Source organism: Rhinolophus hipposideros, assembly GCF_964194185.1.
Source record: "Rhinolophus hipposideros genome assembly, chromosome: 2".
Taxonomy (NCBI): domain Eukaryota; kingdom Metazoa; phylum Chordata; class Mammalia; order Chiroptera; family Rhinolophidae; genus Rhinolophus; species Rhinolophus hipposideros.
In genome coordinates this window covers 37,869,161-37,893,233 of record NC_138048.1, presented here as the reverse complement: position 1 = coordinate 37,893,233, position 24,073 = coordinate 37,869,161, and the positions used below count along the sequence as shown (strand labels likewise).

Here is a 24,073-nt window from a genome sequence, read left to right as displayed (position 1 = left end):
CCCCGAAAATAAGACCTACCAGGACAATCAGGTCTAATGTGTCTTCTGGAGCAAACAGTAATATAAGACCACGTCTTATTTTACTATAAGACCGGGTCTCATATAAAACCAGGTATAATATAATATCATATAATATAATATAATATAATGTCTTATATTAATTTTTGCTCCAAAAGACGCATTAGAGCTGATTGTCCTGGTAGGTCTTATTTTTGGGGAAACAGGGTAATTAAATCCTCACAATAATACATGAAGTGCATTCTACTATTATTCCATTCCCCTCATTTGCTAATGGGTTAGAGAAGAGAAGTTACTTTCTCAAAGCCATAGCAGTATTTACGTGATCTAAGGAGATCCAATTTAGATCTAAGGAGAATTCTCTAGAACAGTGCCTCTTAAATGTACACACAAGTCACTGAGGGATCTTGTTAAAAATGCAGGTACTTATTCTGTATGTCTGGGGGAGGACTAAAAGTCTGCATTTCTAATACGCTCCCAGGTGATGTTGATGCTGTATTCCACTGAATAACAAGCCTCTAGAAATATTTAACATCTAAGTGTGGCTGGCATATAAGTGCTTATTAAGTATTTCTTGAATTATTTAACAAAGGAAGAGAAAAGATAGAGAAAGAAAAAAAGATTTTAAAAATCTGTGGTTGACCTCATTCTTAATCAGCAAGTCTTGATTATCATGCCTTTTCTCCACAAGGACGTTATATAATCAAATATTTCATGGCCTAGCTGGAACATTTCCAGGCACAAGATGATGCAGTTACAGAGAACAGCTAGAAAGCTAGAAGCAGACCATCACCAGGTAGGGAATATTTTACCTGTAGGTGCATTTCCTTAGTTGTAGCATAATTTTAGCAAGATTCTATTCCCTTCTCCACCTTTCTTTCCATTGACATGGCTGATGAGAATGCTATAAGTTAATGAAATGTTTCATTCTCTAATGTCTTGGCCTCATTATGAGGTTATAGGGGATGCAAATATCCTGTCAGGAGGAGAAGATTCACTGGGAACAAAATTGAAGGCTAATGCTAGCTAGCAATCCTACTTAGGGTATGGGGGTAGAAAACCTGCACATCAATGGAAGTCACTGATATGGAAACTGCACAATCACTTTATAAACAGTATCAATTAAGTCGTAAGTACAGGTTAGTGTATAACAACTTCCAGAAAGAGTAAGTTTTGGGACTCTTAAACACTCCTGTTAATAGTTACAGCCTTAAAAAAAAAAAAAAAAACCTCCTTAATTGAGGTACAATTGACATGTCATAAACTATATGTCACATATTTAAAGTGTACAATTGTATGTTTTGACAAAGGTACACATCCATGAAACAATCATCATAATCAAGATAATGAAAAAAATCCATCACTCACCCACCAAAAATTTCTTCATGACCCTTTGTAATTTTGGCCTACTCCTATTCTGAGCCAACCACTAATCTGCTTTCTATGACTGTAGATGAATTTGGGGTTGATGTGTACTTTTATTATCTGGTTTCCTAAATTTGTTTTGAGATTCATTCATGTTGTTGCAGGACTAAGTAGTGCACCACTTTAATTGCTAAGTAGTATTCTATTATATGGATACTCCAAGGTTTACCTATTTACCTGTTAATGGGCATGTGGATTGTTTCCATTTTTTGGCTATTACAAACAAAGCTGTTATGATGACACTGTCACTTTCATCTCTAGAAGTTCACTTTGGGTCTTTTTAAAAAATTATCTTCTATGTCTGTATTTTACTTTTTGAGCATATGAAGTATAATAACTGTTTTTAAAGTCCGTCTAATTCTAATGTATATATTAGTTCTTTTTTTTTGTTTTTTACAGTGAAAAACTTTTGTATCTAGAATTAGCCAGCTGGTCTTCATGTAGGTGATCCCAATTTTATTGGCAACATCCAAAGCATTGTAGTCCGGTGCCAGTGGAACCTATGCCTTCTTCTCTCCATCAGGCCTGATCAGGGTGCTGACCTTGGCCACCTCAATGTCATATAGCTTCTTCACAGCCTGTTTGATCTGGTGCTTGTTGGCTTTGACATCCACAATGAACACAAGTGTATGGTTGTCTTCTATCTTCTTCATGGCTGACTCGGTAGTTAGGGGGAAATTGATGATGTCATAGTGGTCAAGCTTGTTTCTCCAGGGGTCACTCTTCCAAGGATATTTAGGCTGCCTTCGGAGCCGCAGTGTCTTGTGCCTTCGGAAGGTGGGTGATGTCTGGATTTTCTTTTTTTTTTTGTGGCTGAGGACGCCTTTCAGGACTGCTTTCTTTGCCTTCAAAGCCTTTGCTTTGGCTTCGGCTTTGGGAGGGGCAGGGGCTTCCTTCTTCGCTTTTGGTGCCATCTTCATGGAAAAAAAAACATGTATATATTAGTTCTTGAACTGAATCAATTGATTTTTCTCCTCCTCATGCATAATTTTTTTCTGCTATTTTTTGCACGCCTGGTGAAATTGTGAATTTCACCTTGTCGCGTCCAGGATAGTTTTGTATTTCTATAAATGTTCTTGAGCTTTGCTTGAGGATGCGTTTAATGCATGGAAATTGTTTGATCCTTTTTGGTCTTGCTTTGAAGATTGATTAGAAATGACCAGAGCTGGGTTTAGTGTAGGGTTAATTACTCGCTACTACTGAGACAAGGTCCTTATGAGTAGTGTCCCCAACGCTTCATGAGTTATGAGTTTCTCCAATCTGGCTGGTGGGACAGGCACTTTTTCTGGCCCTGTGTGAGGGTTATGTTCTATTCCCCCCAATCCTTCAGGTATTTCTTTCCCCAGCCTTGGGTCATTTCTTCACACACATGGGCTGACCAGTATTCTCCAGAAAACTATGTGCAGATCCCAGAGTTCTGTCTGGTGCAGCTCCTTCACTTCTGGTACTCTGACTGAGAATGCAAGCTGCCTCGGTCTCCCCAGACTCGGCCCTGTCACCTTAATGTGTAGAGTTAGCTGGGCTCTGCCTGGGTTCTCCTCCCTGTACCCTTCCCTGGAAAGTTCCTCAAATAACTAAACTGAGTCAAAGGGCTCACCTGTCTCCTATTTTTCCAGGATTGCTGTTCCTTCATTGCTTGATGGCCAGTGTTTCATATATTTTTCCTGCTTCTCTGTTTTGTTTGTTTGTTTTCCGACAGGAGGGTAAATCCAGTCCTTCTTACTACATTTTAACAGAAGTAGAAGTTTATATGTACATCTTAAATTTGTGCTGTGGTTGAGATTTTTCTGAGCTCAGAGACATGAGACCCAGACCAACTTCTCCATTTCCTCAAAAGCCTTAGTTTAGCTCTACAGGGCCTTTCTTCTAAGTTTTTAATGGTTAATAATTCCAAATTCTCCCCTCTGTTTCCCATACTTAGGAGTGTGTTATGGGATAAATTATGCACCACCCCTCACTCCCGCCAAAAAAAAAAAAAAAAATGTGTATGTTGAAGTCCTAACCCCCACAGCCTCAGAATGTGACTGTATTTGAAGACAGGTTCTTTAAGAGGTGACTAAGTTAAAATTAGGCCATTAGGGTGCACTCTAATCTAATACAGCTGATGTCTTTATAAGAAGAAGAAACTTGGATATTGGCATGTACAGAGAGAAAACAATATGAAGACTGGAAAAAGATGGCCACCCAAAAGCCAAGGAGAGGGGCCTTTTGACATGTTGATCTCAGACTTCTAGCCTCCAGAATTATGAAGAAATAATATCTGTTGTTTACGTCACCCAGTCTGTAGTATTTTGTCATGGTACACCTAGCAACCTAATAGAGCGTTATAGCTGTTTCTCCATTTCTACATTTGTATTATCTTAGAGGGTTTTGTTGGGGGGGGTTACCCTTTCAGTTAACCAGTTACTTAATTACCAATTTTATTCCTAGCCAACAATTCTTTTTCTTTAAATTAATTAGATTTATTGGGGTGAAAATTGTTAGTAAATTTACATAGATTTCAGGTGTACAATTCTGTATTATATCATCTATAAATCCCATTGTGTGTTCACCACCCAGAGTCAGTTCTCCTTCCATCACCATATATTTGATCCCCCTTACCCTCATCACCCACCCCCCACCCCCTTACCCTCTGGTAACCACTAAACTATTGTCTGTGTCTATGAGTTTTTCTTTCTCATTTGTTTGTCTTCTTCTTTTGTTGTTTTTGGTTTATATACCACATATCAGTGAAATCATAAGGTTCTCTGCTTTTTCTGTCTGACTTATTTCACTTAGCATTATACTCTCAAGATCCATCCATGTTGTCACAAATGCTCCTATATCATCTTTCCTTAACGCCGAATAGTATTCCATTGCCAACAATTCTTTGTGTTAAATTCTCTCTGTTCCAATAACTGGTGTGATTTCTGTCCCCTAATACACGTGTGAGGAACCATCAGCAGCCTTCACTAACATCACCTACCTGCCCCACAATAAGAAAACAGATAAATTCAGTTCATCCTAGATATTCCTTTTCACTAATGCAGAGAGCCAGCTGTTCTAGCAAAGTCATGTCTATATAAGTTTCTGGGCTCTAAGGTGCTAAAATATGTGATAAGTTCAAAAGTTTGTAAGAAAGAGGATATTACTACAATAATAGGGAAGGTTTAGAAAAATAAATCAGTTCTATATAAAATTATATGCCAAAATTATCTGAAATAAAAGTAAAATAATATGTTAAAATGTTATTAAAATTGACTCAAAATAAAATTAAAAATCTAAAGAGACTATCATAAAGAAGTTAGAAAAGTATCTAAAACTATCCTCATCTCCCTCCAACTCCTACCTCTTAAAAGACAATCCAAAAGTTTTCACTGATGCATTCTATCTAAATTTCACACAATTTCTATACTATTTAAATTGTTCCAGGACACAAGCAGACAAGGAAAACTTGCCAAATCATTTTATGAAAGAAACAAAGCCTTGGCTCAAAATCTGACAAAGATGTCCTACTCTTGGGTCAAATATATGGTAATGGAAGGAGAACTGATTCTGGGTGGTGAACACATAATGTGAGATATAGATGATGTATTGCAGAATTATACACTTGAAATATATGTAACTTTACTAACAATTGTCACCCCAATAAACTTTAATTAAAAAAAAGATGCCCTACTCTCTTCCCAATTAAAAGAAAATGAAGATGACCTTTAAAGGGCATTAATTTTCATGTACACATAATGGACACATTAGAGAAAAGTGAGGTCAGGTAGTTTGGGGTGAGAATGTATCAGCTTGGGTTTCAGATTCCTTCTCAGAGAAAGGAGGCACCTCTGTAATCTGTCCCATCCCTCTGCCTTTGAGTCAGGTCTTGCCTCATTTCTAAAAGCTAGCACCCCTCCTCTTCTTAAAGATACTTAGAAGTGAGCACCAACATGCTGTTTCAACAATCGGTGCCAGGGCTTCACCTCATGTCATTAATCCCAACCTGTTTTCCCAACACTGCATGTCAATCTATTTCCTTGTGATTTGAATTCACACACACACACACACACACACACACACACACACACGTCCACAAAAGCTGCTATTTCCCTCATTTCTATTCTTTAACTAAGGGATACATTCAGTATCTGACTACAGATGTTGCTCAAAGAATGTGAGTAGGAAACGTAAGCATTTTATATAGTAAACTCTAAAAATTTTTATTTGTTGTCTATTTTGGTGGGCATGTGGCTATGTGAGGCCATTATACTGAATCCAGAGAATAAAGTTGCACTAGTGTGGCAAAACTAAGAGAATGGAGAAGATCAGAAAAACCATTATAAAACCAGACCCCAAGTCATGTCTGACTCAAAATCTTTACTTCCTGGTATACAAAATTAAAAAAAAAATAAAATAACTGATTAGTATATGAGCTCTGAATATATTTTCTAGTTTGATTTAGACCCTAAAAATTAGAACCAAGAACCTAATACCTAGAAAACAGTAGTAATCAACATGCAACTATTAAAACTGTAAATATGAAAAACAACAGGGGGGAAAAGTATCCTTTTTGAATCCCAGAAATGCCTAACCTCTTAGAGCCTCCAAAACTATCTAAAAGTAACCTTAAGAGAGATAAGTGTAATATATGGTGATGGAAAAAGAACTGACTTTGGGTGGTGAACACACAATGAGATTTACAGACGATGTAATACAGAATTGTACACCTGAAATCTATGTAAATTTACTAACAATTGTCACCCCAATAACTTTAATTTAAAAAAAAAAACAGATAAGTGTAAGGAAGTTGAAACCATTTAATTATTTTTTAATACATAATTTAGTTTAGGGTTCTTAGGACTGTCCTCTTATTTAAATAAAGCCACATATTTATGAAAAGCCACTGCCATAAAAAAAATGATCTTCCAATTCAAAAGTTTAATGAGAAGCAAATAACTAATTCCATGAAAGATAAATCCTAATTTTAAATGCTTGAAAAGCTTAAAGCTGGTGATTTTGTTAAAACTATGCGGGCAGGTGGTCAAGTCAAAATATGTGATATGTTTTCCTTGGGTTTAAGAATTGAAGTGTCCTCACTCACTGGACTGGAAAAAACAGAAGGTCATTCTGACTCTTTGACATTTATTAAAAATCTTCAAAAGTAAAAAAAGTGTAGAATGGAACATTAAATAACTCCTAAAAGGCTCTTGTTTTTTAAGGAAATAATATGTTTTTTTAAAACAGTGAATTCATCATTGTCTTCAAATAATATGTTTTTTTAAAACAGTGAATTCATCATTGCCTTCAAATATTCTGAGTTCAGATGACACATTACATTAAATAGCCCTACTATTGACTGAATTGTGTCTCCCCTAAATTCATGTGTTGAAGCCCTTAACTCTGATGTGATGGTATTTGGAGATGGTGAAGCCCTTAACTCTGATGTGATGGTATTTGGAGATGGTGCCATTGGAGACAATCAGGTTTAGATGAGGTGATGAGTGTGGGGTCATGATGGGATTAGTGCCCTTATAAGAAGAGACCAGATCTCTCCCCCTCTTCCTCCCTCTCCCTCCCTTCCTACCATGTGAGGATACAATGAGAAGGCATCTGTCTGTGAACCAGGAAGACAGCCTTCACCAAATCTATAGGCACCTTGCCCTTGGACTTCCAAGGCTCGAGAAATGTAATAAATAAATGTCTTCTATTTAAGCCACTCAGCCTATGGGAGTTCATCATAGCAGCCAGAGCTAACTAAGACAAGCCCAATTCTCTCTCTCTGTCTCTCTCTGTCTCTCTCTGTCTCTCTCTGTCTCTCTAACTCTCTGTCTCTATCTCTCTCTCTGTCTCTCTCTCTCTCTCTGTCTCTGTCTCTCTCTCTCTCTCTCTCTGTCTCTCTCTCTCTCTCTCTGTCTCTCTCTCTCTGTCTGTCTCTGTCTCTGTCTCTCTCTCTCTCTGTCTCTCTCTGTCTCTCTCCCCCCCTCCCTCCCTCCCTCTCTCTCTCTCTGTCAAACAGAAAACCTGGTCCAGGAAATCAATACGGAGGAGAAAGGAGAACCATTAATATTTACTTAACAGAATCAAAACTACCTAGGAGTCATTCATCCAAAACACGTGTGGTTCTAGTCTCTGATCTCAAGGACTCTTAATCATGGCTTGTGCCTCAGATCTACCTTTAGCATTCTACCCCTGGGGATCTTTATAAAAATATGAATTTCTAAGTTTTAGTCTTCAAGTTTTTTGTTCAGCATGTCTGTATGTATAAACCAGGACTCTAGATTTTGTTGTCAAGAGTAATGCTATGAAAGAATATTCATGACACACGGAGGCACAAAAAAGGTACAAACACGTATTCCTTGCTTTTTGAAAGCTCACTTTACACCACTTTGCTTTTACAGAAGACCTGTATTAGTAGTACTTGTTTTCACTAAACGAAAGAAATCTGAAAAGGATTTTTGCTTTTATGAGAATAGGCAAAAAGCAAAAACAGCGTGCAGCATGTTTGTTAGCAAACCATCACAAGGCAGCACCCGCTCCAAGCAGCTCCTTCCCAGGAGCAGCTCCTTCCCAGGAGCAGCTCCTTCCCAGGAGCAGCTCCTTCCCAGGAGCAGCTCCTTCCCAGGAGCAGCTCCTTCCCAGGAGCAGCTCCTTCCCAGGAGCAGCTCCTTCCCAGGAGCAGCTCCTTCCCAGGAGCAGCTCCTTCCCAGGAGCAGCTCCTTCCCAGGAGCAGCTCCTTCCCAGGAGCAGCTCCTTCCCAGGAACTACACTCAGCATCTCCGCATCAAGCCACCACAGCTTCGAATGTGTCTACGAGCTTCTGTGCTTTATCTCAATGTATTTTGTACATCCATTAGCAAGATGTTTCCTAAGGTAATTGTTTCTTTGCTTTATGCCATTTCAACTTAAGAAAGATTTCATAGGAATGCTCTCCCTTCAGTTAGCAAAGAAAACGTGTAGCAGAAAAATGTGTATTTTGTGATTTTTTTTTACATTTAAAAACAAAAATGTATGTAAATACTATATAGCATAGTATCTAAATTACTGCCCATTTATAGGCTAGAACATGTTCTTCTGTGCCCAGAAAACAATCTGAAACAATACCTCAATATACTTACCTTTAGGAAATAAAATGGGGAAAGACTAAGTGACAAATTTTACCACTGCTTCATACATGGTCGAATATTTGTTGTTCTTTAATGAGTTGATGTGATACTTTTCTAATTTGAAAAACTGTAATAACATTGGGGCGAGAAAGATTATGGGAGTAATATGGGTGTGAATGCCTATGCCATATGCCTTTTTTCAAAAGCAAAACAGAGTGGTAATGATAACAGCCACTTTAGAAAGATGAATGGCATAGTTAAAGACTAAAGCAAAAAGAAACAAAGTCATTGAAACATGTTCAAGCATATTTAAAACAACGTTACTCATAGTAGCCCTCACCAGGTAACAATGCCATGTCCATCTACATTAGGATGAAAAGATACATATGTTACCTTTTGATGATGATATTACTGGGAACAGACTTCATGTAACCTCTGGGCTACTGGATATACTCTATAATTTTATGTGGGTTGTAGTTCAAGTGTTCGCATAGGTAAAAATTCATGGAACACTTAAGGTTAATATACTATATTGTACATATGTAACTCAAAAAAGGAAAAACAAAAACAGAAAAGAAAAAATGGTTATGTATTTATTGTACACCCTGGACTCATGTTGCTTAGTAAATTCAAGAACCAGCCAGCTTGTAGCCAAGAGGGCGGTAAAAAGGCTGTCAGTGGCCACATCCAGGTCTCACCTCTAGGTGGAATGAGAGGACCAGCTGCAGCCCAAACCGTCTTTGGGTAAGTGCAGAACTCACATCCACCTTTCACTCCTTCCTGACCATACCTTCCTTCTGTGCTGATCAAGAAGACAAACAGGCTCTAATATACGGTGATGGAAAGAGCACCGACTCTGGGTGGGGAACACACAATGTGAAATATAGATGATGTATTACAGAATTGTACACCTGAAATCTATGTAACTTTACTAACAATTATCACCCCAATAAACTTTAATTAAAAAAAAGAGAGAGAGAGAGAGGTCTCGTCTTCGTAGCAGCCCCGAACAGGAAGCAGTAACTACCTCAGGCACTGCTCCAGATACAAATTCTTACTCAGAATAAAAGGCTTTGAAGTATGTTTATATTTTGTTGTACAACAGTGTAATCTCAACCACCTCCGAACTTTCTGTACTCTAGTCTGATAATGCCCCCCACAGGTCAGCTTCAACCAAAGAATGGGAAGTACAGGTAAGAAATAAGGAAGGCTCACCCCTTCAATGCTTCCATTTTGTGGTCCCTACATTCTATCTAGTGAAGTTCACATTCCCTTAGGAATGAAACAGGATGGTCTACACATGTCACAATCTTCCCAACACTTATTTCTGCTTTCTCCAAGGCTTTGCTAGTTTTTAAAAGATGTATTTTTTTTCCTGTTTCACAGCTTATCTTCTTCTGGGTTCTTTCTAGAATTCCTCCTTTAGGATTAGTAAAGGAAGAGTAACATGGGAATAATAGAAATGATAAAATAGCTCCAGAAGATCACCAAAATATTGTCTACGTATTGGCTTTAAGGGAGTAAATTGTTGACTTATTAATTTGAAGTTTATAGCTCTGCTACTCTCAGAGAGCATAATAAAAAAGATATATAGTCATTTGCAAGAGAAATGATAGCAGTAATCCCCTGGAAATGGGGATTACAAACAAATCCAATCATTCTGCTTTGTTCACTAATATAACGTCCAATTGAGTAATAACTCCACAAAGAGAGTCTGGAAATAATTTTGACACCCTAATCTGAATATGGTCTTATGGGGGAGGAACAAACTTTCCTTTCCCTCAAGTTTCTGTTGGCTGGTCTAATAATCAAATAGACACAAGACGAATTAGCAAGAAAAAATAACAAAATATAATACATACATATGTGTGGGAACCCCACGTATATGAGAATCAGACACCCCACATGAATGAGAGGTTTAGAGACAGAAAGGTAACATGGGTATATAAGACATTCTGAGCTAGGGATGAGGTAAGGTGACTTGGAGACTCCAAAGGGTCACTGCAGAATGATAAGAAGAGCAGATATTTAGTGAATTTAGTAAATAAAAGTTTGCCCTGCTATATAGATAGGTCAAAAACAGATTATTGTTGATAATCTCTCATTATGGGCAAGGCCTCTAATTCAGTTCTTCTAGGTAATTAAACAGAGGGGCAGAAGTTTCTCTGGAGCCTGAGGCTAAAATTCCCTTTAGCTCAAAACAATCCACGTACCACAGAAGCACATCTTGGGATGGTTCTCAAAAACAGAGCATCTAAGATCAAGAGAACTAATAATGGGAGAGAACTAATAATGGGAGGTGCTCCAAGTGTAGGAACATTTTTTTTTATTATTATTATGTTTTTTAATGATCACTCCCTCAATTCCAGGTACTTTTCTATTATTTCTTCTCTCCTCAGGTTTGCCTTCTATAATCATGTCCTCAACACTTTACTTCTCCTGCCTCTGGGTCATCAATGACCTGCCTAGGTTTTCATGTTAGGGGGAGGCCTTAACAAAAACCTTTTAATCCTTGTCTGTGCCTTGCCTGCCACCACAGTAGACAGACCATGCAGTAAAGATGAACCCCAGTTTTTTACTAGCTGGTCAACTGTGGGGAAGTGTTTAACGTCTCTAAGCCTCAGTTAACTCATCTAAAAAGAAGAGGATAAGATTAAGAATTAGATTGGTTTAGATTTAGAATTACTATATAAGCTTTTATATTAATTCATTTAATCCTCAAAACAACCCTATGGAATAGTTATAACCCATCCCATTTTACAGATGAGAAAAGTAAAGACACTGAGACATCAATGACGGGTCCAAAGTCACACAGCTACAAGATAGCAGAGCTGAGATTTGAATAGGTATATAGCTCCTGAATATAAACTTCTATCTTTCTGTTATACTGCTTTATATACTTGTTCAGTTAATATTAGCTATTATTTTCACTGCTTGGGAATTTAGGGAAGTGATTATGTTATAACTGAAGTGACAAACTAAAGATGGGCCTGTTGTTTACATAGAAAGAAAAAGTAGGGTGGTGAACACGCAATGGGATTTATAGATGATGTAATACAGAATTGTACACCTGAAATCTATGTAATTTTACTAACAACTGTCACCCCAATAAATTAAAAAAAAAAAAGAAAGAAAGAAAGAAAAAGTAGTGGGAGCTACTGATCATCATGGGAGCAATTAATTCATCGATATATTCATTTAATAGATACATAAAGAGTAGGCACTGTTCTAGGAGATGAATATGTAGCTGCAGATGAGACAAAACTTGATGATTTTATCTCTGTACCTTTTTACATGAAGCTCCTTTTACCAGGAATGTGTACAGACACACACACACACACACACGCACACTTCATAGTCTGGTCAACCCTCACCTTTTCTCCTCAGTGTGGTAAAAGGCAGCTATCGCTCAGTCTATTGTTGATTCCTACCTTCTGCACATGTCAGATTCCCTAATTAAACTCAGAGAGAAAAAGAATAAAATAAGAGGATAACGGAGAAAGAAAAGAAAAATAATGTATTTGGGAAGGTGCCAAAGGAAAACAAAACAAACAAAAGAATTAGACATGAAAACAGAATTAAAGAGTGAAAAAGATGAGACCCAGAGGCAGTTTAGTAATACTTTTTAGTACATGAAAGACTATTTTACATGGAGCATAGTAATAGGTTCTAATTCTAAGGGAGTCACAAGAGAGGAAATCGCTTTCAAAGGAAGTGGTAGAGACCGAGTCAGCCAGCTTTTATTGGGCACTTAGCATAGGCAGCTCATGATCACTACTATCCAGGAACTTACAATTTAATGGGAAAACAGCTTCACAAAAAAGATGAGTAATCATTAATTTCATGGGACAGATTATAAGAGCAGTAATTCAGAGAAGGGAAAGATCTCTGTGAATTCATGAGCTGAGGGAGAGAGGAAACACTTCACTGAAGAGATGAAATGGTAGAATCCTATTGTGAATGAAGAAGAGGCTATGTAATAAACCTGATAAGCTAGTGGGGGGTGACACACGGCAGGCCTGATAAGCTCCGTGACCAAAAGTAACCAAACAGGGATGGTCTGATAACAAATTCCCATCCGGGCAGGTCACAGTTGGGTACTCACGTCCCAGGACTATAGCTTCCTTAGCAAAGGTCCATCTTTACCTTAAGCGAGCCCTGTCCATTGTTCTTATGCTTCTAGGATAACATACCTTGGAAAAGGTCAGAGTAATTTTCTTTTCTGGACCCCTAGAAGGCACAACCACAGGCACCAAAGCATAAGACCACCAGAGCTTGAGACCGCAGCAACCCTCTTTGTTATCATGCTCCCCGCATACCATTTCAATGTACTATTAATTATTAAGTGTCATGTACCCACCGATGTAAGAGTATGTGTTTCTCCATTTTGCTTTTTATACAATTCTAGGGATATCCCCACTTCTACCACCAAAGAATTTCATGTAAGCCTCCTATGTCTTCTCCTTTGATTCTAATGTATAAAACAAGCTGCAAAACTGCCATTCCCTGGAGCATTTTCTCAATCTGTTGAGATTTTGCTTTTGGACATGTCCTCAAAATTTGGACTCCTGTAAGTCCTCAAATCAACTCCTGTAAGACTTTACTACAGGCTGGATAGTCTTTCATGGACATTATCAATGAAAGAAAGAAAGGACTCAGGCAGAAGCAGAGAATGGCATAAAGCATGATCAGAATGTCTGAAAAATGCATTTTTAGCAGATCCTTGCTAAAATGAATTTCTCCACTTCCCATCAGAACAGGTACCAACTTTGGCAAATCTCTCTTCTCCAATTTTTTCTCTCCTCTTTCCACAGGATAATTCCATCAACATTCAGTTTGTGTGTCTATCATCTAAAACACAAAAACAAAACTACTTCTGCTCTAGCTATTGCTCCATTTGTCTCCTTTTTTCTTTTCATGGGAAAATTCCTTGAAATCATTGTCTGTACTCCCTGTCTTCGATTTATCTCCTCACATTGTCTCTAGATCCCACTGCAGTCAGGACAACCCCACACCAAACTGCTATCAGGTCTCCAGTGATATCCACATGGCTAAATTCAGTTGTCAGATCTCAGTCCACATCTTTTCTATTTGACTCACTTGATGCCTCTCTCTATGAAACACTTTCTGACCTGGCTTCCAGCACGCTAAGCTTCACTCCCTCGTGATGTCACTGAGTCTCATGGCTTTAAATATGAGCCATACACGAATGACTCTCACAATAATATCTCCACCTTAATTTCACACTTAACGTATCCAACTGCCTATCTGATACCCCCTGTAGATATTCCCAGGCATCTCAAATTTAACATAGCCAAAATTTCCTCACCCTCTTCCCCAAATTCTACTCCTTGTACAGTGTTCCCAGTGTTAGCCTTTATAAGTAGCAGCTCTTCTTCAGTGGCTCAGGCCAGCAGTAATCATTGAATTCATGTCTTTCTCACCATACATCCTGTTCAGTAAATCATGATAGTGTACCCTCCAAAATATATCCAGAAATTGGATTTTAATATCTCTTTTACAACTATGTGAGTTTAAATCACTATCATCTCTCACCTGGATTAGTACAAACCTGTCTCCCTGTTTCTGCTCCCTAGTCATTTCTCAATACAATAGCCAGAGCATCTACTTCAAATGCCAGTCAGACCAGGGTGCATCTCCACACAGAGGCCTGCAGTGCCTTCCCATCTCATTCACAGGGAAGGGCCAAGGTTCTTCCTCTGACCTGCAACACCCACATGAGCTACTCTGCGTCTGTTACTTCCCTGACCTAGTCTAACACACTTGGACTTATTTACTCAATGCCAACTCCTCTGGCCTCTTCACATTCCTGGAACACACCAGGCACATTTCAGCCCATGGGCCTTTCTATTTGTTTGTTCCTCTGCTTAGAGCGTGCTTCTCTCAGATATCCACCTAGTTACGTTCCTCACTTCTTCAGGGTTCTGCTCTTATGGCACTTTCTTAGAGAGGACTTACCTTGCCCACCTGATCTAAAATTTTGAACTCTTCCCAAAACTTCCTATCTTCCTTCCCTCTTTATCTCTCCCCTGTGCAGTTATTAGTTATCATACAATACAATTTAATTATTTGTCTTATTTATTATCTACCCCATTAGAATCTAAGCTCTGCAATGACAGGGCTTTACTGCTGAGTCCCCAACTACCATGAACAGTAAACAGTAAATATTTTTGAATAAATGGATGTTGTCAAATATTCACTGTAGACTTTACATATTCATTAGAACTTCTATTCAAGCAGAAATTATTTCACGTAGCCTATAAGCCACTTGAAATTGAAGAGGTTTGGTACTTTTTTCCATGCCACATCGTTAACTATAAAGACAAATTATAATGCTTTAACAAGCTACAAAATGTATAACCTAAAGGTAACTGTATTAACACATTCTCATTATTGCCTGTCAAAAGTGATGAAATACTGTGTCATGCATAAAAAATCAATATTATAATATTTATATTTTAATGGCTATAGTAATGTAGCATATATGCATATGAAACTAATTGGATATGAAAGTTGGAGAATTTTTTTTAATCTCTTCAAGAAAAGAATCCATAGGATAATCCACATACTCCCAAGAATAATTATACTGTATTACATTAAGTCTAAGGTGACATTAATAGTATAGCTCATCATTACACTATTCACCACTAAGAAAAACAGAAAGAAAAAATACCACCCATTAAACTATAACGAAATGATTTTCTGTCACTTAGCATTTTTATTTTATGCCTATTGAAAGAACTTTCTCAGATTCATTTAGACATAAATTTTTATCCTGTATTATTCTTGTGCTTTCATAAAAAGAAAGATGTAAGTAAAATAAATCAGTCAAGATATCCCTAATACTTTACATTCAGAACCTGACTTGTCTGAATCACTTCTCAATTCAGTTTCATTTGATACCCACGTTTTTGCACCAATTTCATTTGCTATGACATCAGAGCAAAAGAATACCCCACCAGGATCTCTGGGGACTTACTGTAAAGTGTCAATATAAGGTTTTGAAACCACAAGTAAGACTTATAGTCTTTTTCAAGTGTACTGAAATGGTGTGTTAATTAAAACCCTGAGGTTTGCAGTCATGCCACCAAGGGAAAACCATCTAAGATTCTCATGTCACAGCAATGGTAACTAGGTCATGTCTGCCCCCTTGTTAAGAGTTATTGTAAGATGTCCTAGATTGTAAGAAACACCCCATTTCAGAACTGTTAAAATGTGCAAAAATGTGACTTAAAATTTATAACATATGGTAATAAACTTCACTTTGCTTTTGTTAGGTATCAGTAAGAAAATCACCCTGTTTGGTTTTGGTATGGGTACATTGTTACTCTCCCTAATAAGTGTTGTGACACAGAGATCTATATTTTACTACTCAATAGTATGGGAAGATTTAATTTTAGGCAATAGACTTTTAAACCAGTATGGAGTCTGCTATCAGAGGTTAATAGAAGAAAGCTGAGGTCAGCAGAAACAGGAGCCCTGTCCAGACTAGACCAGTTGTGGAGAAAATGTCACAGATTCAGTTAAAGAGGGAAGTCACGGATCAATTTGGCTTTGCTTGACCACTTGCAAATCTATTTGGAAGATTCTAGCTTTGTGAATCTTCCAGATTTTTTTCTACTGGACTAAGTTATAAGAGTAAATGGCTAAGAGAGAGAAACTTAGGAATTCACAGTTTAATATGCTTTTGTGGAAAAAAAAGAAAAAATTCACATTAAATATCATTATTTAACAGTTATTGAGTTCCTTAGGTCTTATAACAGGTTATGAAATATGGTATTGGAGGTAATCCTATAATCCTCAGGAAAAAAATGTTGGCTTTTTCAACCCTAGCATGAAAAGAAGGAGCTGCCTATATTATAAGTCAATTCATACTCTTTGAAAAACCATTAAAATAGCTGGATATTATGCTTAAATCTCTTAGACTCCTTTGGCACAAAATGAGGATTAGAAACCTGGCTATAGAGAGTGTTTCAGACCTGTGCATGGTTAAACTTACTCTTTAATTTGAGATTGCAAGAGGCTTCCCCTGAGGAAGAGAACATTGTAATTTTTTTTTCCTTCTAGCATAATAGTAATGCTAAAATAATAAAGCAAAAAATTACAGTTAAATCAATTTTTCTGACGCACAAATAAGTGCCTCTTTGTATTCCAGGGTAAGGGAAGAAACTACAGATGATTAAGTGTCTACAGATGATTAAGCATCCTTATAGGCTTTTGAGAGGGATCAACTCATTTAATTCTCACAGTATATTTGTGAGGTGTGTGATTTTTCCAAGGCTTGGAAAACCTAAGTTTCCTGAGATCATGAAGCTAGTGGAAAGGGGAGAAATTGGAACCCAGTCTGCTTATCCTTCTAATTTTATACACTTTACACCTTGATACCTGCTAAAAGATTGTTAGTCTACCCAAAGTGATGCTTTCTGCCTCCATATAATCCTGGATTTCTCAAACACAGATAGCTAAGAAAGAAGCCAATCCACATTAACACACAGGCAGAGATTTGATTTGTATCTTCCAGGTAATAAGCCAAACATTCTATTTACTGAACACAATTTCTAGAATGTTCTCTAGCTATAAGTTACTTTGCTCACAATATTAAATAGATCTTTTCCTGGGAAACAATCAAGACCATTTGGGAACCCTCTACCTTCCCTCTTTGCTCTACCACCCCCCTCTTTGCCTACCCCCACTGCTTTCTCTAATATTGCACAATTGAAATTAAAAAAAAAAACTAACAGAAGATAGCTCTCCTGCCCCCTAGTTTTACAGCCAAAAGTCCTGGGGCTTTAAATCCTGTAAAGGATTCTAATCCTGTAAAAATTAAGCAGTTTCCTGCAGGTTCACCCATAATTATGAGGACTCCCACAAATCTAACCAGAACTCAGGGTATTTTAACTGCAATGTATACTACTAGATCCTGTGGCAGCCCATGCCTCAATAGAATGGGCCCCTAATTCTTTTCCAGATGTGATTATTTTTCCTTCTTTCTTTAAAGACCGACTCAAGATTTCTGGTCAAATGGCCAAGCAGGTAAACACTGTGCTTGCCTCTTCCCACAACCACATCAAAATTACAACTAAACTACAGAACAACCATCACTGAGAATTACCTGAAGTCTAGCTGAACAGAAGTCCTACAACTAAGTACATACAGAAGAAGCCACCTGGAGACCGGCATGAGAGGCAGAGATGCGGAACAGGCTGCTTCCACGTCTGCATGTGACCAGAGGTCTTCCTTGAGGAACAAGAGGTCCCAGCCCCACCCCAGGCTCTCCAGCCCAAGGTTCCAGTACCAGGAAGAGAAGTCCCCACAACTTCTGGCTGTGAAAAACAATGGACACTGTGGCTGAGACAAAGGGCAGCTGCAGTTGCAGGCATTCCTCTTAAAGGGCCCACATATGTCCTTAATCACTGATAGACTCACTAGCTCTGAGCTCCAGCACTGGGGCAGCAGGTTGAAAGGTGCCAGAGACGTATGGGGATGAACTGAGTTGTCTGGCTTTGGGGCAAGGGCTGGAGGGGCAGTTTTCTCTAGACAGAAGTGTAGGTAAAAGGCACTGTTCCTGTGTTGAGTCCTCCCCATTCCTGGCATGCAGACTTAGGCAGTCACCATATCTGACTCTCCATCAACCTGGCTAACACTGTTGGCCCCAATCCAACGATTCCCTGAGACCCAGCCCCACCCAACTTGTGGGCCTACCTAACCTGCTTCCAGTGCCTTTTTCATACAAACGACCTGTGTTGGCTCATGCTGTGGACTTTACTAAAATATCTCAAAGGTTTACAGACCCCCAAAAAGTAGCATTTGGCCTCAATATACCCTGTACCTCTTACTGAACAGCCCCAGTGCCCAGCGCTAGTGGCAGTGAGCTTCAGTTTGTAGCTCAGCCTCTCCCAGGCACCTCCAAGCCTAGTGCAGGTGGTGGCTATCTGAAGATTGCTCTGTGGCTCATTGTAGGTGGCCTGGACACAGCACAGGCTGAGGCTGAACTTGGCTTGCAGTGGGGACCCTCCCAGAAAGCCCCAGAGCTGACAAACCTTGTGGCCAGCGTCAGACCAAGCCTGAGCACCACCCAGCTGCCTCCACAGATGAGACACCAAAAGGACACACTGGGCAGGCACCAGAGCCCTGCTAAAGCAAGTCATGCTTCGTAGGGTCAGCCACTGTGCAACAGCTCCTCTACAGCCAGTCCTCCCAACTACTCAGCCTGAGGGTAAATCCCTCCCACTGACATGCAAACAGCAACCAAGGATCAACTGCAAAAAAAGAGCACACAACTCACACAAGGAACACACCTACAGCACTTGGCTCAGGTGACCAGGGAGACTACATCACTCCATCCCACAGGACACCTACTACATAAGGTCACTCTACTAAGACTGGGAGACATAGCAGCTCTACTTAATATATAGAAAGAAATATAGGGAGGTGGCCAAAATGTGGAGACAAATAAATATGTCCCAAATGAAAGAAGAGAAAAAAGCTCCAGAAAAACAACTTTAAAAAATGGAGACAAGCAAAGTTGCAGAGTTCAAAACACTAGTTATAAGAACGCTCAATGATCCCAGTGAGAACTTCAACAAGAGATTGGAAACATGAAATGGAGATAAAAAAAAAAAAAGAACGAGTCAGAAATGAAGAATAAAATAACTGAAAAAAAGAATACATTAGAGAGAATCAACAGATTAGATGAAGCAGAGGATCATATCAGTAATTTAGAAAACAAGGTAACAGAAAACACTCAATCAGAACAGCAAAAAGAAAAAAAAAAAACCAAAAAAATGAAGATAGTTTAAGGGGCCTCCAGGACAACATCTACATGCACATCATAGGGGTATCAGAAGAAGAAGAAAGAGAGCAAGGCATTGAAAGTCTATCTGAAGAAACAGTGACAGAAAACTTCCCTAACCTGGTGAAGGAAACAGACATACAAGCCCAGGAAGTTCAGAGAGTCCCAAACAAGATGAACCCAAAGAGACCCACTTCAAGATACATTCTAATTAAAATACCAAAGCCTAAAGACAAAGAGAATCTTAAAAGCAGCAAGAGAAAAGCCATTAGTTACCTACAAGGGAGCTTTCATAATACTGTCTGCTGATTTCTCAACAGAAATTTTGCAGGTAAGAAGAGATTAGCAGGAAATATTCAAAGTGATGAAAAGTAAGGACCTGCAACCAAGATTACTCTACCCAGCAAAGCTATCATTTAGAATCAAAAGACAGATAAAGAGCTTCCCAGACAAGAAAAAGTTAAAGGAGTTCATCAACATCAAACCAGTATTACAAGAAGTGCTAAGGAGATTTCTTTAAAAAGAAGAGAAAAAAAGATCAAAAATATGAATAATAGAATGACAATAACTACATATCTATCAACAATTACTTTAAATATAAATGGATTAAATGCTCCAATCAAAAAACGTATATGGTGGTTAAATGGATAAGAAAACAAAATCCTTACATATGCTGCCTACAAAAGAAACACTTCAGATTGAAAGATGCAGACTGAAAGTAAATGGATCAAAAAATATATTTCCTCACCCCAGTCAGAATGGCTATCATCAACAAGACAAATAGCAACAAGTGTTGGAGAGGCTGTGGAGAAAAAGGAACCCTCATACACTGTTGGTGGGAATGCAGACTGGTGCAGCCGCTATTGAAGGCAGTGTGGAGGTTCCTCAAATAATTACAAATAGAATTACCACATGACCCAGCAATCCCTCTCCTGGGTATCTACCCAAAAAATTTGAAATCATTTATACATAAAGACACGTGTGCTCCAATGTTCATTGCAGCTTTGTTTACGGTGGCCAAGACATGGAAACAACCAAACTGTCCTTTGATAGATGAATGGATAAAGAAGTTGTGGTATATATACACAATGGAATACTATTCGGCGTTAAGGAAAGATGATATAGGAACATTTGTGACAATACGGATGGATCTTGAGAGTATAATGCTAAGCGAAATAAGTCAGACAGAAAAAGCAGAGAACTCTATGATTTCACTGATATGTGGTATATAAACCAAAAACAACAAAAGAACAAGACAAACAAATGAGAAACAAAAAACTCATAGACACAGACAATAGTTTAGTGGTTACCAGAGGGTAAGGTGGGTGCGGGGAGGGAGATGAGGGTAAGGGGGATCAAATATATGGTGATGGAAGGAGATCTGACTCTGGGTGGTGAACACACAATGGGATTTATAGATGATGTAATACAGAATTGTACACCTGAAATTATGTAATTTCATTAACAATTGTCACTCCAATAAATAAATTAAAAATATTTATATATATTTCATGAAAATGGACATAAGAAACAAAGCTGGAATAGCAATACTTACACCAGACAAAATAGACTTTAAAACAAAGGCTATGGGGCCAGCCCGGTGGCTCAGGCCATTAGAGCTCCGTGCTCCTAACTCCAAAGGCTGCAGGTTCGATTCCCACATGGGCCAGTGGGCTCTCAATCACAAGGTTGCCAGTTCGATTCCTCGAGTCCTGCAAGGGATGGTGGGCTGCGCCCCCTGCAACTAGCAACAGCAACTGGACCTGGTGCTGCGCTGCGCCCTCCACAACTAAGACTGAAAGGACAACAACTTGACTTGGAAAAAGTCCCAGAAGTACACACTGTTTCCCAATACAGTACTGTTCCCCTTCCCCCCCCCCCAAAAAAAAAAGGTTTAAAAAAACATAAAATAGAATAAATAAGTAAAACAAAGGCTATAACAAGAGACAAAGAAGGACCCAGTGATTTCACTTTTGGATATTTATCCAAAGAAACCCAAAATACTACTTCCAAGTTATATATGCATCCAAATATTCATTGCAGCATTATTTACAATAGCTGAGATATGGAAGCAACCTGGGTGACCATCAATGAATGAATGTATAAAGAATAGGTGATACATATATACAATGGAATATTATATTACTCAGCTATAAAAAAGAATGAAATCTTTCCATCTGCAACAACATGGGTGGACCTATAGGTATATGCTGAATGGAATAATTAAGTCAGACAGAGAAAGACAAATGCCCTATGATTTCACTTATATATAGACTATATAGAATAAAATAAATGAACAAACAAAACGGAAACAAATTTATAGATATAGAAAATATTTTGATGGTTGCCAGATGGGAGGGGGACTGGCAGGATGGGTGAAAAGGGTGAAGGGATTAAGAAGAAGAAACTGGGGACAGCCAGCTGGCTCAGTTGGATAGAGCGTGAGCTCTGAACAACAGGGTTGGGGGTTCGATTCCCACATGGGCCAGTGAGCTGTGCCCTCCACAACTACATTGAAGACAAGCTGCTGCTGAACTCCCGGAGGGGCATCCGCATGGTCAGCTGGTTAGAGCATGAGCTCTCAACAAGGTTGCCAGTTCAATTCCCGCATGGGATGGAAGCTGTGCCCCCTGCAACTAAAGATTGAAAACGGCAACTGGACTGGGAGCTGAGCTGTGTCCTCCACAACTAGATTGAAGGACAACTACTTGGAGCTGCTGGGACCTGGAGAAATACACTGTCTCCCAATATATTCCAATAAAATTTATTTAAAAAAAGAAAAGAAAGGAAGTAGAAATTGGTAGTTACACAATAGTCATGGGGATGTAAAGTATAGCGTAAGGAATATAGTCAATGATATTGTAATAACTATGTATAACTATGTATGGTGTCAGATGGGTACTAGATTTATGGGGTGATCACCTGGTAAATTATATGTGTCTAGTTACTATATTGTACAGCTAATATAACTAATTAATTAACTAATATATTAACTAATTAATATATTATATAACTAATATAATATTGTATGTCAACTGTAGTTGAAAAATAAAAAAAATATTTTAAACAAATCTAATACACACACACACAATACCTCATTCTGGTATGCATTAAGACAGCATCAGGAAATCTCTTCAGCTTTCTTCCTCCCTCCCTGCTACTCTATTTATAGTTCTAAATGTTGCCAGGTGTCAGCAACAAAATTAAGGAGGGACCATTAGAGTCTCTCCAAGCTGTTGTTTTTACTTAGGGTGTATCTAATATTTTACATTAGCAAGTTGCAGTGCAGTTGCATTTATTCAAATATTTTGGACATTTTAAAAATGCCAAAAGATTTACTTTTTTTCCAAGCCCCAAACAAAGCCTCTCTCAATACTGTGCACATTTAAGCTGCTAATACTAAAAGAATTGAGCCTGGGGGAGTCATGATTCGAGCTGAAAACCTTCACAGAAAGTGCTTTGTGCTAGCTGGAGTGTACTCAACTTCGTTGTGATAAAGCAGATAAGTAGCTATGCTTTAACACCCAGGAAATGGAGCAAGTGCTTAAGATTGTAATTCCCATGCCTTTAAAAGCAGACACACACACTCATCAACAGGTTCAACTCATTTATCTACAATATGGGAATGGTTTTAATTAAGAGATAACTTCCGTAGGAAAAAAAGACTGCTTTCTCTATTGCTCTTGCTTAATTAGCTTTATCAGAGAAGAAAGCTGGAAACTCATTACCTACTAAGTTTCAGAAACATGACAAGAAGTATCTGTGGGTGGGTGTGTGGAGGAGCAGGAGTCACAGAACAAAAGAAAATTTTGCTGTATTTCTCAGAATAATCCATTATGAACAAGCTTATATTTTGACCAGTGAGTTAGTTAGGGACACGAGTCATATAACCAACCAGGTGCTGCCATCTCCTCCTAATCCTGCTGGTCAATAGAAAAGAAAGTTGCAGTGAAAACACAAAACCACAAAAAGTAGCTATGTTTCTCAAAGTACCAATGGTCCTGAGGGACTAATTATAATGGAGACAACTCACATTTGGAATTTGAATTCACCAGATCTGGTTTGAAAGTTAGGCCAGCATTTGTAAGACCAAAAGATGGGGGTGGAGAGATAAAAACTAGATTTCACTTCTACCGTTTGCTTTGATCAATTCTATGGGCTTTAGAATGAACTCTAATGATGGAAATGTGGTGTATAGAGACTCTGAATTCGGTCACATACAAATACAAGACTAACCAACCCCAAAACCATATAGTACTAATCATCATATGCAGGTGGAGTGAACAGTAAAATTTCAGTCTGGCTTCAAATCCCTTGCTCTTTCTATTCTGCATGTTGAGTTTTACTTTTTTTTAAAGCCCTATTCTGGGATGGGGGGGAAGTCAATCTGTATTAATAATGTTTTTGAATATGTTTAGTTACAGTTAAATGTTTCAGTTGTAAACATTATAGAACTACTAATATCAAATATGACTAGCTATCCAGGAGGGAAAGCAAACCAGTATCCTTCAGAATTAGAAGAAACTCAAGAGATCATTCGTGGCCCTCTATAAAAATTATCAGTTTATCAAATTATCGATTTGTTCTACAGCATTCCCAGAGAGAAATGTCACCAGTTACTTCTAACTTATGCCTCGGGTTCCCACCACTGAACTAGGAACTTAACTATAAAATCAAATGTAATGTCTCTGACATATTCCAGCCTCTTACCCTCCAATCGCACGGTACAGTCCAAGTCCATGTGCAC

General features: G+C 38.4%; 1 protein-coding gene across 1 annotated transcript; it reads right to left on the bottom strand.

Moving 5' to 3' along the window:
• Window positions 1-1,844: 1,844 nt before the first annotated feature.
• On the bottom strand, window positions 1,845-2,357 carry LOC308503327 (large ribosomal subunit protein uL23-like; the record flags this gene model as incomplete). Its single annotated transcript, XM_081062653.1, has 1 exon — window positions 1,845-2,357. The coding sequence occupies one exon, from the start codon at window positions 2,355-2,357 to the stop codon at window positions 1,944-1,946; it is 414 nt and encodes a 137-aa protein (XP_080918779.1). The 3' UTR covers window positions 1,845-1,943.
• Between the last annotated feature and the right edge of the window lie 21,716 nt (window positions 2,358-24,073).